The sequence below is a fragment of the Nerophis lumbriciformis genome, linkage group LG04, assembly GCF_033978685.3.
Source record: "Nerophis lumbriciformis linkage group LG04, RoL_Nlum_v2.1, whole genome shotgun sequence".
NCBI lineage: Eukaryota > Metazoa > Chordata > Actinopteri > Syngnathiformes > Syngnathidae > Nerophis > Nerophis lumbriciformis.
Genome location: NC_084551.2, coordinates 519,296 through 537,966, shown reverse-complemented (window position 1 = coordinate 537,966; position 18,671 = coordinate 519,296). Strand labels below are relative to the sequence as shown.

Below are 18,671 nucleotides of genomic sequence, written 5' to 3'. Positions count from 1 at the left end.
TCTGTAACAAGTGTAAACATTTCCACAAAAGTAAAAGTATTGCTTATTTGCTAAAATGTGCAAAAATAAAGCTAAACATCCAATACAAAAAAGTGTACAGTGTAAACATTTCAACAAAAGTAAAAGTATTGCTTATTTTGCTTAATAACACAACAATGATAGTATGATTAAAGTGAAAGTTAATTGTTGGTTTGTACATAGTATATGTAACTGTTAATGTTGTAAGAGGTATTTGCACAACTAATTAACGTTAGCGTTTGTGACACGTCTTGTGCCGTGGGGTTCTTTCAGGACCGACAGACTGAACGCCAGACGGCTTTGCCAGGTTTACAATCTTTTAATTTTACACAAAGTATTTTCTCTTCCAACTCTTTTCTCTTTCTTTCCTCGCTTTTCAGCTCCTCTTCCTCGCTCGCTCGTCGTCCCCTGTCTCTTGCGGCGTCGCTCCCGGCGCGCCCCGCCTCGCCGCTCGCTCGCCGCCGCCGCCTCTCCACAGCGTTAAAGAGGAGCGCGTCTTTGTAAACACTGAACAGGCACGCCAAACGCGCCTCTCAGAGCAAACGGTGCTTTAGTTTATGAATTTACAACGCAGATACAAATGACACATTCATGTTTTTGTGTAATGATGACAACGTATACGCACGTGGACGATTGACTTGTTGATGGTGATGGCAAGAACGCTGTCGGGGGTTTTCTTTTCAAATGTTCGTTCATAGCCGTTGTGCTGCTATGATAGGCCATTTCCGCTCGAGACAGTGTGCATACAACAACATTATTAGGCCGTTTATTGAAATACTCCGACACTTTTGACGACTTTTGGCGTGCTTTTTTCCCCTCGCTCGCATCGTCTGCTTTGCGCTCCGCCATGACAGTAGTGTGACGTAAATATGCGACGCGCCGACGCACAAAAACGGCGTCGACGTATTTACGTAACCGATGACGTCGACTACGTTGACGCGTCGTTTCAGCCTTAGAGTGTGTGTGTGTGTGTGTGTGTGTGTGTGTGTGTGTGTGTGTGTGTGTGTGTGTGTGTGTGTGTGTGTGTGTGTGTGTGTGTGTGTGTGTGTGTGTTTTCTGGCAATGCTTATTTAATGGGGACATCGCTCTGTTTACACAGCCACCTTTGGGGGACCTCTGACGGTATGGGGACAAAAACACCTTTTTAAATGATAGTCAGATCCATTCTGAAGATGCCTATGTGATTTTTAAGCTTTTGGCCCATAAATTTGGGTTACTTTGTTTACGTGTTTCAAATATTGGTAAAAGAGAATATTAATTTTCTTGAAAAGTGAAACATTTTTTATCCTGGCATTAGTAGTACTGTATTTACAGTAAATCAGTGTTTTTCAACCACTGTGCCACGGCACAGATACAGTCTGGTGTGCCGTGGGAGATGATCTAATTTCACCTATTTCGGTTAAAAACATTTTTTGCAAACCAGTAATTATAGTCTGCAAATGATGTGTTGTTGTTGAGTGTCTGTACTGTCTAGAGCTCGGCAGAGTAACCGTGTAATACTTGTAATACCATGAATTGATTAACGTGGACCCCGACTTAAACAAGTTGACAAACTTATTCGGGTGTTACCATTTAGTGGTCAATTGTACGGAATATGTACTGTACTGTGCAATCTACTAATAAAAGTTTCAATCAATCAAAACTCTTCCATATCAGTCGGTGGCAGCAGGTAGCTAATTGCTTTGTAGATGTCGGAAACCGCGGGAGGCAGCGTGCAGGTAAAAAGGTGTGTAATGCTTAAACCAAAAATAAACAAAAGGTGAGTGCCCCTAAGAAAAGGCAATGAAGCTTAGGGAAGGCTACGCAGAATGAAACTAAAACTGAACTGGCTACAAAGTAAACAAAAACAAGAATGCTGGACGACAGCAAAGACTTACTCTGGAGCAAAGACGGCGTCCACAATGTACACCCGAACATGACATGACAATCAACAATGTCACTGCAAAGAAGGATAAAAACAACTGAAATATTCTTGATTGCTAAAACAAAGTAGATGCGGGAAATATCGCTCAAAGGAAGACATGAAACTGCTACAGGAAAATACCAAAAAAGGAGGAAAAGCCACCAAAATAGGAGCGCAAGACAAGAACTAAAACACTACACACAGGAAAACAGCAAACACCTCCAAATAAGTCAGGGTGTGATGTGACAGGTGGTGACAGTACACCTACTTTGAGACAAGAGCTATAGTGATGCATGCTTGGTTATGCTTTAAATTCATATCCAACAATTGCGACAATGACTTTTTTACTCTCAACTGAGTTTATGATTTCTGCTGGTGGTGTGCCTCTGGATTTTTTCAAAGCAAAAAATGTGCCTTGGCTCAAAAAAGGTAGAAAAACACTGCTGTATAGTTTCCATCCTTAGTTAAAAGTAATATATTTTTCCAAAAACAAAATCTGGTCTAGTGTTCCTTAGGATGACATTTTCATACAGCGTGATTATAAAACATTATTACCTTAAAGTATGACTCACATTCAGAATTGTCCATCCTTCTATATATGCTAGTTGGAGTTGCAGACAACTTTGTTATTGCTAACTAGCAGTTTTCAGTAATGTCACAGAAGATGCAGGATTTGCTTGAACATTTAAGTGGTGAAACTTCCTATAAGAGGACAGCTGTAGTGCTGTATTCTGACCATCATGTCATATTTACTTTGAACTTCTTTTTTAAATGGTCCTCAGCCTTCCCGGTAAGGTCTATTCAGGTGTACTGGAGAGGAGGCTACGCCGGATAGTCCAACCTCGGATTCAGGAGGAACAGTGTGGTTTTGGTCCTGGTCGTGGAACTGTGGACCAGCTCTATACTCTGGGCAGGGTCCTTGAGGGTGCATGGGAGTTTGCCCAACCAGTCTACATGTGCTTTGTGGACTTGGAGAAGGCATTCGACCGTGTCCCTCGGGAGGTCCTGTGGGGAGTGCTCAGAGAGTATGGGGTATCGGACTGTCTTATTGTGGCAGTCCGCTCCCTGTATGATCAGTGTCAGAGCTTGGTCCGCATTGCCGGCAGTAAGTCGGACACGTTTCCAGTGAGGGTTGGACTCCGCCAAGGCTGCCCTTTGTCACCCATTCTGTTCTGAACTTTTATGGACAGAATTTCTAGGCGCAGTCAAGGCGTTGAGGGGATCTGGTTTGGTGGCTGCAGGATTAGGTCTCTGCTTTTTGCAGATGATGTGGTCCTGATGGCTTCATCTGGACAGGATCTTCAGCTCTCACTGGATCGGTTCGCAGCCGAGTGTGAAGCGACTGGGATGAGAATCAGCACCTCCAAGTCCAAGTCCATGGTTCTCGCCCGGAAAAGGGTGGAATGCCATCTCCGGGTTGGGGAGGAGATCTTGCCCCAAGTAGAGGAGTTCAAGTACCTCGGAGTCTTGTTCACGAGTGAGGGAAGAGTGGATGGTGAGATCGACAGGTGGATCGGTGCGGCGATGCGTTGTGGTGAAGAAGGAGCTGAGCCGGAAGGCAAAGCTCTCAATTTACCGGTCGATCTACGTTCCCATCCTCACCTATGGTCATGAGCTTTGGGTTATGACCGAAAGGACAAGATCACGGGTGTCACGTTCAAACACTGAGGACATCTATTAAACAAGACAAAAGGCAAGGAATCAAACAGAGACAGAATTCAATTTGGACTCAATATTGAGGAGAGACATGGCCACTGCACTCTCTGTACAGTCCTGCACCACGCTCTGACGAAGAAGGTTTTCGTCTCCTCATTTATTCAGATGTTCAATGTTCACGCACCAACACATGTCACAGCAGGAATGGGAAGTATGTAAAACAGTCATTGTTTTCGGTCGCTTTGAAGACCAAGAAGAGGATTTCTTGGGCTTGGGCTCTTCCTGGATCCAGCTGGGGCAGGTGTTGGAGGACAATGGATAACCCCTCCCGTCTCCTGACCACAGTTGCTTCAAAAGGGCAGCGGGTCGTAAACAGCGTTGACCTCGGTCACCAAACAGTTGGAAGAGAGTTTGTGAAATACTTCAGAGAGAGTTCGTTTAACACTTCAAAGAGAGTTCCTCTGGAAGTTGAGCAGATCCTGCCATCTGTCCGTGTTGAAATCACAGTGGAGTCTCACGAGCCTTCTTCCTCTTGTTAGGCCTCGAAAGACAGCCTTCATCTTCTCATCAGGAACATAATGTAATATAATGTTTCTTTTGTGATAACTTACAAACAATTATTCCAACAACGGGTACAAGCGGCCGAAATGAGTTTCCTCCGCCGGGTGGCGGGGCTCTCCCTTAGAGATAGGGTGAGAGCTCAAAGTAAAGCCACTGCTCCTCCACATGGAGAGGAGCCAGATGAGGTGGTTCGGGCATCTGGTCAGGATGCCACCCGGACGCCTCCCTAGGAAGGTGTTTAGGGCACGTCCGACCGGTAGGAGGCCACAGGGAAGACCCAGGACACGTTGGCTGGGAACGCCTCGGGATCCCCCGGTAAGAGCTGGACGAAGTGGCTGGGGAGAGGGAAGTCTGGGCTTCCCTGCTTAGGCTGCTGCCCCCGCGACCCGACCTCAGATAAGCGGAAGAAGATGGATGGATGGATGGAAATGGTCCTCAGTAGTCACGTACAAATTTGTGTGAATTATGCAAAATGATTTACATTTGGTCCCCATGAACCATATGAACTCTTTTTTCCCCAGGGTCCTGTCGGAGGCAGATATTTACATATATCCGAATTTAAGTTGTACTTCTTTTATTTCATAGTCATATTTGAAAACAGCTCGTGTTTTCCATTTCTTCTCTTGCTGCTCTGTCAGCAAGTATACTGTGTGTGTTAACCTTGAGTTCTTTGGAATGTGTTTTGACTAGCATTTGTTTTGTCTACAGAGATGGGACGAGAGAGAGGGTGGTGGGATCGGGAAGACAGACCATTTTGGGAGGCGCAATAGAATGTTCTAGGGTTAGACTGGTCTCAATCAATGTATATTGGCAAAGCTTTGAGAATATACAACAAAATACCTATTCTGTCTCTGGTGGTTTTTTCAACTCAGCTTTAAGTGTCGGAAAGAGCTTGGGAGCGACTTGTGACTTGAATTCCCTGGGAGGAACAACTGGTCCAAAACGCAACAGTCCCCAGTAAGAATGATCAGCACATGACTTCATCAATCCAGAGATTTAAAGACGTGTATGAGCTAACTGGCCAGTGGCTTTTTTACACCATTTTTTTTATGCCTCCACAACCTGTAGAAAGGCTGGTCCCCACAAGTGATGATCAAAAACTTGGTCCCCATTCCAAATGATAACCACTGTGTGTGTGTGTGTGTGTGTGTGTGTGTGTGTGTGTGTGTGTGTGTGTGTGTGTGTGTGTGTGTGTGTGTGTGTGTGTTCGTGTGTGTTCATGTCCATCCATCACTCATCTGAAAGTGTCCCTTTCTTTCTCTTGTCAGGCTGACGGCGCCCCTCAGCCCCACGGAGAACGGCGGTTTGAAAAGCAGCGGCGGTGAGACAGCGTTTTTTTTATCAGCTGGACACCTCAGTGACAGTCTGCATTGTTGGGGTGTTTTGTTTTGGTTCCATTCTCTGGTCTTGCGCCAGCAGATCGAGATAAGGACAGCTTGACGGATGACAAATCATCCGATCCGAGGCACTCGCTGATCGACTTCCTGTCGGACAAAGGCTTCGACTTACTGGGCCACTCCAACAGCGATCACGAGAAGGTGGCCGCCAACGCTTTGGGCGAAGGTGAGCCTGCGTCTTCCTTGTGGCGTTTGTACTTTTTATTGCTGCATGGTCACTGAACACGTCTCTTCTGTCAGTCACCATGCTGAAAAGGCTGCTGGTTGGAAGCATCAGTCTGTCGGAGGGCTTTCAGCCGGAGGAAGAGAACGGAGATGAGCCCAGTCTCGAAATGTATAGCTGTCAATCAACAGGTATTTGGGTTTTGCTTCTAGAACTATGTGATTTTCTTTTTTTTTAAATAAAAAGGTCCATACTAAAAAGAGCTTACACTAAATTTTATCGTGAATTTTATTGAGAATGAAATGTTAGACTTAGGCAAACTTTTTTGATCCACAAGGGAAATTATTCTACAAAGTAGCTCAGTTACATAGGATGGAAAGGAGAATGCACAAAAAGAATATATTTTAAAAATATAATCGTTTGACAGCACTATAACATCGAAACATTAACACAACCGCTGCTGTGTGCAATATCATCAAATATTATTTTATATATCTAATATAATATTCATAGTTGTATAATACCACTTGTAAAATAAATGCAAAAATGCTTATGCTATTTTGACTTTAAAGTATTTTTTTTATTATTATTATGTTGGATCCACTATATGGACTGGACTCTCACTATTAAAGTTAAAGTTAAAGTACCAATGATTGTCACACACACACTAGGTGTGGCGAAATTATTCTCTGCATTTGACCCATCACCCTTGATCACCCCCTGGGAGGTGAGGGGAGCAGTGGGCAGCAGCGGTGGCCGCGCCCGGGAATCATTTTGTGGTGATTTAACCCCCAATTGCAACCCTTGATGCTGAGTGCCAAGCAGGGAGGTAATGGGTCCCATTTTTATAGTCTTTGGTATGACTCGGCCGGGGTTTAAACTCACAACCTACCGATCTCAGGGCTGACACTCTAACCACTAGGCCACTGAGTAGGTTATGCTAGATCCACTATGGACTGGACTCTCACACTATTATGTTAGATCCACTATGGACTGGACTCTCACGCTATTATGTTAGATCCACTATGGACTGGACTCTCACTATTATGTTAGATCCACTATGGACTGGACTCTCACTATTATGTTAGATCCACTATGGACTGGACTCTCACACTATTATGTTAGATCCACTATGGACTGGACTCTCACGCTATTATGTTAGATCCACTATGGACTGGACTCTCACACTATTATGTTAGATCCACTATGGACTGGACTCTCACTATTGTGTTAGATCCACTATGGACTGGACTTTCACTATTATGTTAGATCCACTATGGACTGGACTCTCACACTATTATGTTAGATCCACTATGGACTGGACTCTCACACTATTATGTTAGATCCACTATGGACTGGACTCTCACACTATTATGTTAGATCCACTATGGACTGGACTCTCACACTATTATGTTAGATCCACTATGGACTGGACTCTCACTATTATGTTAGATCCACTATGGACTGGACTCTCACTATTATGTTAGATCCACTATGGACTGGACTCTCACACTATTATGTTAGATCCACTATGGACTGGACTCTCACACTATTATGTTAGATCCACTATGGACTGGACTCTCACACTATTATGTTAGATCCACTATGGACTGGACTCTCACTATTGTGTTAGATCCACTATGGACTGGACTCTCACACTCTGATGTTAGATCCACTATGGACTGGACTCTCACTATTATGTTAGATCCACTATGGACTGGACTCTCACAATATTATGTTAGATCCACTATGGACTGGACTCTCACTATTATGTTAGATCCACTATGGACTGGACTCTCACACTCTGATGTTAGATCCACTATGGACTGGACTCTCACTATTATGTTAGATCCACTATGGACTGGACTCTCACTATTATGTTAGATCCACTATGGACTGGACTCACACTATTATGTTAGATCCACTATAGACTGGACTCTCACACTCTGATGTTAGATCCACTATAGACTGGACTCTCACACTCTGATGTTAGATCCACTATGGACTGGACTCTCACTATTATGTTAGATCCACTATGGACTGGACTCTCACAATATTATGCTAGATCCGCTCGACATCCATTGCAGTGGTCGCTTGGGGGGGAATCCCCACATCTGCGGTCCCCTCCAAGGTTTCTCATTGTCCCACTGGGTTGAGTTTTTCCTTGCCCTGATGTGAGATCTGAGCCGAGGATGTCGTTGTGGCTTGTGCAGCCCTTTGAGACACTTGTGATTTAGAGCTATATAAGTAAACATTGATTAAATGACTTTATTTTCATGTGGGTCATAATAAATAAGTGGTTAGGGGAGGAATTGAGATGAGGGAATTGAAAGTGTGAGGCGAGTTTTCCGTCAAAAGGTGCTCAAAGACTTCAGGTAAGGTGCAGCAGCTTGAGAAAAATCAAGAATAACAGTAACCAGAGGTCACAAACTGATTTATTTTTCCAATGTGTCTTGTGAGTGGGATCAAAAATGTGACATTACTGGGCAGAATCACGCTAATGGACTGTTCCTGTCCTCAGAAGAAGGTCAGGCCACAGAGCGAGGCCTGGAGGAGGAAAAGGAAGGCGGAGGAGCGAAAAAAGAGGACAATGACGGCCTCCCTTCAGAGAGCGCCCGGCTGGTTCTGTCCCACGAGAGGTTGGCGGAAGTGTGCCGGAGCCTCCTCAGTCTGGAGGCGCAAATAAAGAGACTCCAGGTGAGGTCAGGTGACCGGACTGGAGATATCTTAAGTGAGAAGCCTGTAAAGAAAGAAGACATGTCGGCTAGAAAAGTATTTCAGTTAATACTGCTGAAGATTGCCTTGACAAATTGTCTGAAAATGCTTATTATGTCCAGCTTCAGGGCTGTGGGGTGTCAAGAGAAGTGTCAAGGGGAGACAACTAGAGTGCATTGTGTCTCCGTCTTGTGTGTGTGTGTGTGTGTGTGTGTGTGTGTGTGTGTGTGTGTGTGTGTGTGTGTGTGTGTGTGTGTGTGTGTGTGTGTGTGTGTGTGTGTGTGTGTGTGTGTGTGTGTGTGTGTGTGTGTGTGTGTGTGTGTGTGTGTGTGTTGTTGCCTCTCATCATGGTACTTTTGATGTGTTGCAGACGGTAGAAGAGGATCACCACAGGCTGCAGGAGGCCCTGTCCAAGTTCTCCCTGGAGGGCGGTAACTTTGCCTGAGACGTCATCACGTCACCTGCTGGCCACTAGGTGAGAGCAAGCATGCCGTCATAGAAGATTTTAGGGCGAACTGCACTTTTTGGGGGGGATTTTGCCTATTATTCACAGGTCTTATGTTAGACAACCACACACGTTTTCTAGCTTAATGCACAAGTAAATACTGTAAATGTGATCAAAAGTCCGCTTACAATGGAGCCTCGGGGAGTCCCTCTATCCTAAAACATCCAAAAACCTCCATTAAAACCTCTAAAGCAGGGGTGCTCATTACGTCGATCGCGAGCTACCGGTCGATCTCGGAGGGTGTGTCAGTCGATCACCAGCCAGGCATTAAAAAAATAGTCCTAAAAATGAGCGATTATAAATCTTCACTATGACGTCACTTTCGTCACTTGATTGACATTCACGGCACCCGAGGGTCTTCTGAGATGACGCTGGCTGCTGCCAGCTCATTAAAATGACCGACTGGAAGGCGAGAAACACTTTATTTCAACAGACTCTGGCGCCGTACCTGTCGTCAAAACTCCAAAGACCGACTGCACAGTTGCACAGTTGCGCTAACAAAACAAGAGTCTCAGAAAGCTGGCGTGCACAAGCTAGCAAGCTACGGAGTTTGCCGACAATGTATTTCTTGTAAAGTGTATACAAAGGAGTACGGAAGCTGGACAAATAAGATGGCAAAAACCAACCACTTTCATGTGGTATTGGACAGAAAGGAGGACTTTTTTTCTCCTCCATTCGAAAATGCGGACGTTATCAGCACTACTGTACTGATTCCAATCAATGCAAGTCATCAGAATCAGGTAATACACCAACTTATATTCTTGTCTTCATGAAAGAAAGGAATCTATATGTGCTAAACATGCTTGTATTATCTTTAAACACCTTAACTTGTTAACAATATTAACTATATGTGTTAAACATGCTTGTATTATCTTTAAACACCTTTAACTTATTAACAATATTAATTATATGTGTTAAACATGCTTGTATTATCATTAAACACCTTTAACTTGTTAACAATATTAACTATATGTGTTAAACATGCTTGTATTATCTTTAAACACCTTTAACTTGTTAACAATATTAACTATATGTATTAAACATACTTGTATTATCATTAAACACCTTTAATTTATTAAGAATATTAACTATATGTATTAAACATTCTTGTATTATCATTAAACACCTTTAATTTATTAACAATATTAACTATGTGTTAAACATGCTTTTATTATCATTAAACACCTTTAACTTGTTAACAATATTAACTATATGTGTTAAACATGCTTGTATTATCATTAAACACCTTTAACTTGTTAACAATATTAACTATATGTGTTAAACATGCTTGTATTATCATTAAACACCTTTAACTTGTTAACAATATTAACTATATGTATTAAACATACTTGTATTATCATTAAACACCTTTAATTTATTAAGAATATTAACTATATGTATTAAACATTCTTGTATTATCATTAAACACCTTTAATTTATTAACAATATTAACTATGTGTTAAACATGCTTGTATTATCATTAAACACCTTTAACTTGTTAACAATATTAACTATATATGTTAAACATGCTTGTATTATCTTTAAACCCCTTTAACTTGTTAACAATATTAACTATATGTATTAAACATACTTGTATTATCATTAAACACCTTTAATTTATTAACAATATTAACTATATGTATTAAACATGCTTGTATTATCATTAAACACCTTTAATTTATTAACAATATTAACTATATGTGTTAAACATGCTTGCATTATCATTAAACACCTTTAACTTATTAACAAAAACATATATTTCATCCATTTCCTACCGCTTATTCCCTTTGGGGTCGCGGGGGGCGCTGGAGCCTATCTCAGCTACAATCGGGCGGAAGGCGGCGTACACCCTGGACAAGTCGCCACCTCATCACAGGGCCAACACAGATAGACAGACAACATTCACACTCACATCCACACACTAGGGCCAATTTAGTGTTGCCAATCAACTTATCCCCAGGTGCATGTCTTTGGAAGTGGGAGGAAGCCGGAGTACCCGGAGGGAACCCACGCAGTCACGGGGAGAACATGCAAACTCCACACAGAAAGATCCCGAGCCCGGGATTGAACCCAAGACTACTCAGGACCTTCGTATTGTGAGGCAGATGCACTAACCCCTCTTCCACCGTGAAGCCCAATATAAATGATATATATGAATGAGGTAGATCCCCACGACTTGATCAATTGAAAAGTAGCTCGCCTGCAGAAAAAGTGTGAGCACCCCTGCTCTAAAGCATGGGTGTCAAACTCTGGCCCGCGGGCCAAATTTGGCCCGCCGTGTAATTTCACTTGGCCCTAGAGGCGATATCAAATTAACACTAGAGCTGGCCCGCTGATGATATTCAGCGGCGGTAACACCGCATTCACCGCTAATTGTCATACTTGCCAACCCTCCCAGGACACTCTCAAATGTCAGTGCCCCTCCCAAAAATCATCACGGCCGCTTTTCACCCAGTCTAGCGAATGCTGGCCCAGTCACATAATATGTGCGGCTTCAGCACGCACACACACGGGAAGGCAAGGCATACTTGGCCAACAGCGATACAGGTTACACTGAGGGTGGCCGTATAAACAACTTTAACACTGTTAGAAATATGCGCCACACTGTGAACCCACACCAAACAAGAATGACAAACACATTTCGGGAGACCATCCGCACCGTAACACAACAAAACAAATACCTAGAATCCCATGCAGCCCTAACTCTTCCGGGCTGCAATATACACCCCCGCCGCCCCCAACCCCACCCGCCTCAACCGACACAAGGAGAAGGGGGGTGAATATTGCAGCCCGGAAGAGTTAGGGCTGCATGGGATTCTAGGTATTTGTTTTGTTGTGTTACGGTGTGGATGTTCTCCCGAAATGTGTTTGTCATTCTTGTTTGGTGTGGGTTCACAGTGTGGCGCATAACGAGGGTGTATATTGCAGCCCGGAAGAGTTAGGGCTGCATGGGATTCTAACCTACTCAGTGGCCTAGTGGTTTGAGTGTCCGCCCTGAGATCGGTAGGTTGTGAGTTCAAACCCCGGCTGAGTCATACCAAATACTAAAAAAAAAAAATGGGTCCCATTACCTCCCTGCTTGGCACTCAGCATCAAGGGTTGGAATTGGGGTTTAAATCACAAAAAATTATTCCCGGGCGCGGCCACCACTGCTGCTCACTGCTCCCCTCACCTCCCAGGGTGTTAACAAGGGTGATGGGTCAAATACAGAGAATAATTTTGCCACACCTAGTGTGTGTGTGACAATCATTGCTACTTTAACTTTAACTCTATACTGTGTGTATACAGGTAAAAGCCAGTAAATTAGAATATTTTGAAAAACTTGATTTATTTCAGTAATTGCATTCAAAAGGTGTAACTTGTACATTATATTTATTCATTGCACACAGACTGATGCATTCAAATGTTTATTTCATTTAATTTTGATGATTTGAAGTGGCAACAAATGAAAATCCAAAATTCCGTGTGTCACAAAATTAGAATATTACTTAAGGCTAATACAAAAAAGGGATTTTTAGAAATGTTGGCCAACTGAAAAGTATGAAAATGAAAAATATGAGCATGTACAATACTCAATACTTGGTTGGAGCTCCTTTTGCCTCAATTACTGCGTTAATGCGGCGTGGCATGGAGTCGATGAGTTTCTGGCACTGCTCAGGTGTTATGAGAGCCCAGGTTGCTCTGATAGTGGCCTTCAACTCTTCTGCGTTTTTGGGTCTGGCATTCTGCATCTTCCTTTTCACAATACCCCACAGATTTTCTATGGGGCTAAGGTCAGGGGAGTTGGCGGGCCAATTTAGAACAGAAATACCATGGTCCGTAAACCAGGCACGGGTAGATTTTGCGCTGTGTGCAGGCGCCAAGTCCTGTTGGAACTTGAAATCTCCATCTCCATAGAGCAGGTCAGCAGCAGGAAGCATGAAGTGCTCTAAAACTTGCTGGTAGACGGCTGCGTTGACCCTGGATCTCAGGAAACAGAGTGGACCGACACCAGCAGATGACATGGCACCCCAAACCATCACTGATGGTGGAAACTTTACACTAGACTTCAGGCAACGTGGATCCTGTGCCTCTCCTGTCTTCCTCCAGACTCTGGGACCTCGATTTCCAAAGGAAATGCAAAATTTGCATGGTTGGGTGATGGTTTGGGGTGCCATGTCATCTGCTGGTGTCGGTCCACTCTGTTTCCTGAGATCCAGGGTCAACGCAGCCGTCTACCAGCAAGTTGTAGAGCACTTCATGCTTCCTGCTGCTGACCTGCTCTATGGAGATGGAGATTTCAAGTTCCAACAGGACTTGGCGCCTGCACACAGCGCAAAATCTACCCGTGCCTGGTTTACGGACCATGGTATTTCTGTTCTAAATTGGCCCGCCAACTCCCCTGACCTTAGCCCCATAGAAAATCTGTGGGGTATTGTGAAAAGGAAGATGCAGAATGCCAGACCCAAAAACGCAGAAGAGTTGAAGGCCACTATCAGAGCAACCTGGGCTCTCATAACACCTGAGCAGTGCCAGAAACTCATCGACTCCATGCCACGCCGCATTAACGCAGTAATTGAGGCAAAAGGAGCTCCAACCAAGTATTGAGTATTGTACATGCTCATATTTTTCATTTTCATACTTTTCAGTTGGCCAACATTTCTAAAAATCCCTTTTTTGTATTAGCCTTAAGTAATATTCTAATTTTGTGACACACGGAATTTTGGATTTTCATTTGTTGCCACTTCAAATCATCAAAATTAAATGAAATAAACATTTGAATGCATCAGTCTGTGTGCAATGAATAAATATAATGTACAAGTTACACCTTTTGAATGCAATTACTGAAATAAATCAAGTTTTTCAAAATATTCTAATTTACTGGCTTTTACCTGTATATACTGTATGAGGTCCATCATTTTTGTGACTTTTTTTCCAGAATATTCCAACATGTGCAACCTCAGAGGTTTCTAATTTAGGTTTTCCACTCTACTACTTTTTCAAAGGGGTGTGAGAACTAGGGGTGTAACGGTACGTGTATTTGATTTGAACCGTTTCGGTACGGGGGTTCCGGTTCGGTTCGGAGGTGTATTGAACGAGTTTCCACACGGACATATTAAGTAGCGTAACTCACGTTGTGTAAACAATGCACACCGAGGCACAACACACGGCATGCTAGCAGCTAACGGGCTAGGATAGACTGACCATACGTCCTCTTTTCACCGGACATGTCCTCTTTTGGGGAGCTGTCAGGGCGGAGTTTCTTAAATGCCTCAAATGTCCGGCACTTTGAGTTATGGTTGCGTGTATTTTCAATGTACACTCAGGGTTAAGAAGGGGTTAAAAACAAAACAAACAGCAGCATTGGTGAGAGAGGGGCAGAGACAGAGAGAGAGAGAGAGTTATGATAAACGCGCATGCGTCGCCAGGCTCTGCTTTTATCCATAGATTTATCACATTTAATTTTTTATTATTTATAACAGGGGTGTCAAAAGTGTGCCCCGGAGGCCATTTGCGGCCCACAGCTAATGTTTTAAAGGCCCACATCACATTCTAAAAATACTATTAAAATAAACAAAAACATAACAAAAGTGAAATAAAAAAGCTTAAAGGTTAAATGTAATTTAGAAAAAGTTGCAATGTTGACTAATAAAACAAAGCTGGTTTTTTTTCTTTCAAACTGTCATTGCTCAAAACATAATATTGAATCAAAATCAATGTTATTATGAATTATTGACCTATCCAAGGTTCTGATTACTTCACATCAAATATTACACTAAGAAAAATATTTTTGGTGGAAGATTTTGCAAATATGGTAAATAAATAACTAGGGCTGTGAATCTTTGGGTGTCCCACGATTCGATTCAATATCGATTCTTGGGGTCACGATTCGATTCAAAATCGATTTTTTTCGATTCAACGCAATTCTCGATTCAAAAACGATTTTTTTCCCGATTCAAAACGATTCTCTACATAAGATTTCAGCAGGATCTACCCCAGTCTGCTGACATGCAAGCAGAGTAGTAGATTTTTGTAAAAAGCTTTTATAATTGTAAAGGACAATGTTTTATCAACTGATTGCAATAATGTCCATTTGTTTTAACTATTAAATGAACCAAAAATATGACTTATGTCTAATGATAATGTCAATGAGGGATTTTTAATCACTGCTATGTTGAAATTGTAACTAATATTGATACTGTTGTTGATAATATTCATTTTTGTTTCACTACTTTTGCTTTGTTCTGTGTGGTGTTTGTGTCTCCTCTCAATTGCTCTGTTTATTGCACTTCTGAGTGTTGCTGGCTCGGGTTTGCTTTTGGAATTGGATTGCATTGTTATGGTTTTGCTGTGTATTGTTTTGTTGGGTTGATTAATTTAAAAAAAGTTTTTAAAAAATTTAATAAAAAATAATAAAAATAAATCGATTTTTTTAAAATGAGAATTGATTCTGAATCGCACAACGTGAGAACCGCGATTCGAATTCGAATCGATTTTTTCCCACACTCATATAAATAACCTAAAAATTTATATTTTGTTGTTTTCTTACTGTGCCGAAAATGAACCGAACCGTGACCTCTAAACCGGGGTACGTACTAAACCAACATTTTTGTGTACCGTTACACCCGTAGTGAGAACACATTCGAACGTGTTTTTGTGTCATGACTTGGTCTTGGGTGTTTGCTTTTCCGGGATGCAACGGAAAGTTGGCTCGGGCGAGACGGGAATGAAGGTACATGATTTATTAATATATCAAAATAAGTACAAACGAAAAGCGCGCACAGTGGCGGAGAATAAACTATGAAACCAAAAGACTATAAACATGGAACAAAAACTTACTTGGCTTGGACAAAAATAGTTGCTTGAGGAATGGACATGGAAAGAATGGACAGAGCATAAATGTGGTGATGTCGTCAGGACGAACAACAGAAAATGAAAAGCTTAAATAACACAGACATGATTAACGAAAACAGGTGCGTGACTCAAAACGTGAAACAGGTGCGTGACGTGACAGGTGAAAACTAATGATTGCTATGGTGACAAACAAGAGTGTACAATGAGTCCAAACGTGGAACAGGTGAAACTAATGGGTAATCATGCAAACAAGACAAGGGAGTGAAAAGCCAGAAACTAAACAAAACATGACTTCAAACAAAACATGATTACACAGACATGACATTTTGCGTGTGTCGGTGCGTAGAAAAGTTGGGTATTCACTAGAAGCAATGTTGTTTATATTCCTTACTTCTTATTATTATTGACCTTGCCTTTCTCCTTTTCTAGACTGCTACCGGTGCTGCTTTGGAGTGCTTTCCAGGAACTTCCTCAAGCTCTGCCTTCAAAAGAAAACGCTGTCGAGGAAAATCGTTTTTTTGCGGCCAGTGCGGTGGTTCACTGATAGAACGTGGGATGTGCGGGCGTGCGTGCGTGCGTGCGAGTGTGTGTGTGTGTGTGTGTGTGTGTGCGTACGCTTGATAGAGGATTACAAAGAAGAAGAAGAAAAAACGACCGTGATGTTGTTTTTCTTTCCGGGGTGCCAAAAACAAGCAATACTCTGCGAGACATGCTGCCTTCATAAGATGTACTTATTTGCTGTAACACGCATATGCACAACGTTGTTGCCAAACAGATCACGACAAGGCTGCCTTTGCGAGCCCCCCTGCTGTTATTTCTATGCCAAAATGCAACAGAACACTTTTGCTGTGGTGCAAAACACACTTTGACTCAATTCTTCCATCATTTTTGAAGGCGACGCATGTGCATAGGTGTGTTACCTTTTTTTTTTTTTTTTTTGTATTGTCATAAGGAGGTCACTAGGAAAACATTTATAAATAGTCGCCGAAAAATCTGTTCATATTGGAGACTTGCTGTTTGTATTTACTGTTATTTATTCCTTTTTGGGGTTTAGTGACCTCCTGGAGCACTGGGCCCCCCCCCCCCTCCTCCCCGCCGAGAGACGAAGGCTAACATAGAAGGTGAAGCAGGCGGGCAGCAGCAGGCCACGAACGTAGCGAGACGGTGAGATTTAGAGTGTTGGAATAAATGTGAGCGTACAGTAGGTAGTTAACGTACAGTAGGTAGTTACAGTAACTAATGATTCACTGGAGGGGCTCAGTGCTGCGCCGGTTCACGCAAACTGCTTTATTTTTACTCTGCAGTCGCGTGTATGACAATATAATCTCTTCAACTGTGGCCGAGCTTGCATGCAGGACCAAAACGTGCAGTTAATTAAGCTTATTATTATTATTATTATTGTTGTTATTGCATGCCAGCTCTTTACCGTCGCCAAACTACAACAAGAAAAATAGCAAAAATTAGGGAAGGCATTTAACAAGTCCTGATAACACCAATATTACCCTACTTTTCGGAGTATAAGTCGCACCGGCCGAAAATGCATAATAAAGAAGGAAAAAAACATATATAAGTCGCATTTTTTGGGGGAATTTATTTGATAAAATCCAATGTCAAATACAAGATGAGCTTCCTAAAAATATTAAATTTCCTTTGCACAACATATTATAAATACACCTTGTACACAACATAAACACTGTTCAATTATATACACAGTAAAGACATGTGAAATATCCCTGTACCGTATTTTTCGGAGTATAAGTCGCTCCGGAGTATAAGTCGCAGCGGCCGAAAATGCATAATAAAGAAGGAAAAAAACATATATAAGTCGCATTTTTGGGGGAAATTTATATGATAAAAGCCAACAGCAAGAATAGACATTTGAAAGGCAATTTAAAATAAATAAAGAATAGTGAACAACAGGCTGAATAAGTGTACGTTATATGAGGCATAAATAACCAACTGGTATGTTAACGTAACATATTATGGTAAGAGTCATTCAAATAACTATAACATATAGAACATGCTATACAATCTGTCACTCCTAATCGCTAAATCCCATGAAATCTTATACGTCTAGTCTCTTACGTGAATGACATCAATAATATTATTTGATATTTTACGGTAATGTGTTCATCATTTCACACATAAGTCGCTCCTGGGTATAAACTGCGACTTATAGTCCGAAAAATACGGTAGATAAGGGCATTTGACGAGTCCTGATAACTCCAATATTAGTTTTTTGATTGTTTTGTTCTCGTTGAGATTGGATCAACAGCGCCTCTGCTGGTTGCAGCCAAGTAGTGCATTCCAGTTTTCCCTCAACGGCTTCAATGCAAAATTTCATCTCCAGAAATGACCCTTGTAAAGAAAAATAACAAATGTAAAATATTGCAAAATGACCAAACTTGTTAGCAAATTTGTTTTGATTTTAATGCTTATTATTTTTGTGTGTCGTACCAACAAAGACACTAGCGGAGCAGTGCTTCTCCAACTGTTTTCACCGAGCACCACCTCAGAAAACAGTGACCGACATTAAAATACGGTAGCGCAGCAGGCCTAAGTATTCATTGAAAACAAGGCAGAGGTTTAATTCAACAAATATACAGTACAGGTTTTCTTTATTTTCATGACTATTTACATTGCAGATTGTCACTGAAGGCATCAAAACTATGAATGAACACATGTGGAGTTATGTACTTAACAAAAAAAAAGGTGAAATAACTGAAAACATGTTTTATATTCTTTGCTCTGATTACTGCTTTGCACACTCTTGGCATTCTCTCCATGAGCTTCAAGCGCACCTGTGAAGTGAAAACCATTTCAGGTGACTACCTCTTGAAGCTCATGGAGAGAATGCCACAAGTGTGCGAAAAAGTAATCAGAGCAAAAGGTGGCTATTTTGAAGAGACTAGAATATAA

General features: G+C 42.0%; 1 protein-coding gene across 4 annotated transcripts in view; it reads left to right on the top strand.

Annotated features, from left to right (window-relative positions):
• Positions 1–18,409, top strand: part of arhgef1 (Rho guanine nucleotide exchange factor (GEF) 1) — a 156,618-nt gene extending 138,209 nt beyond the window's left edge. For all 4 annotated transcript variants that reach the window (XM_061947230.1, XM_072912941.1, XM_061947207.1 and 1 more), the window contains 6 exons: positions 5,407–5,459; positions 5,558–5,701; positions 5,776–5,889; positions 8,220–8,395; positions 8,784–8,888; positions 16,182–18,409. In XM_061947230.1, the coding sequence (XP_061803214.1) occupies positions 5,407–5,459; positions 5,558–5,701; positions 5,776–5,889; positions 8,220–8,395; positions 8,784–8,858 (562 nt within the window). In that variant the 3' untranslated portion in view covers positions 8,859–8,888; positions 16,182–18,409. The remainder of the gene's footprint in view (positions 1–5,406; positions 5,460–5,557; positions 5,702–5,775; positions 5,890–8,219; positions 8,396–8,783; positions 8,889–16,181) is intronic.
• The last annotated feature ends 262 nt before the right edge of the window (positions 18,410–18,671 follow it).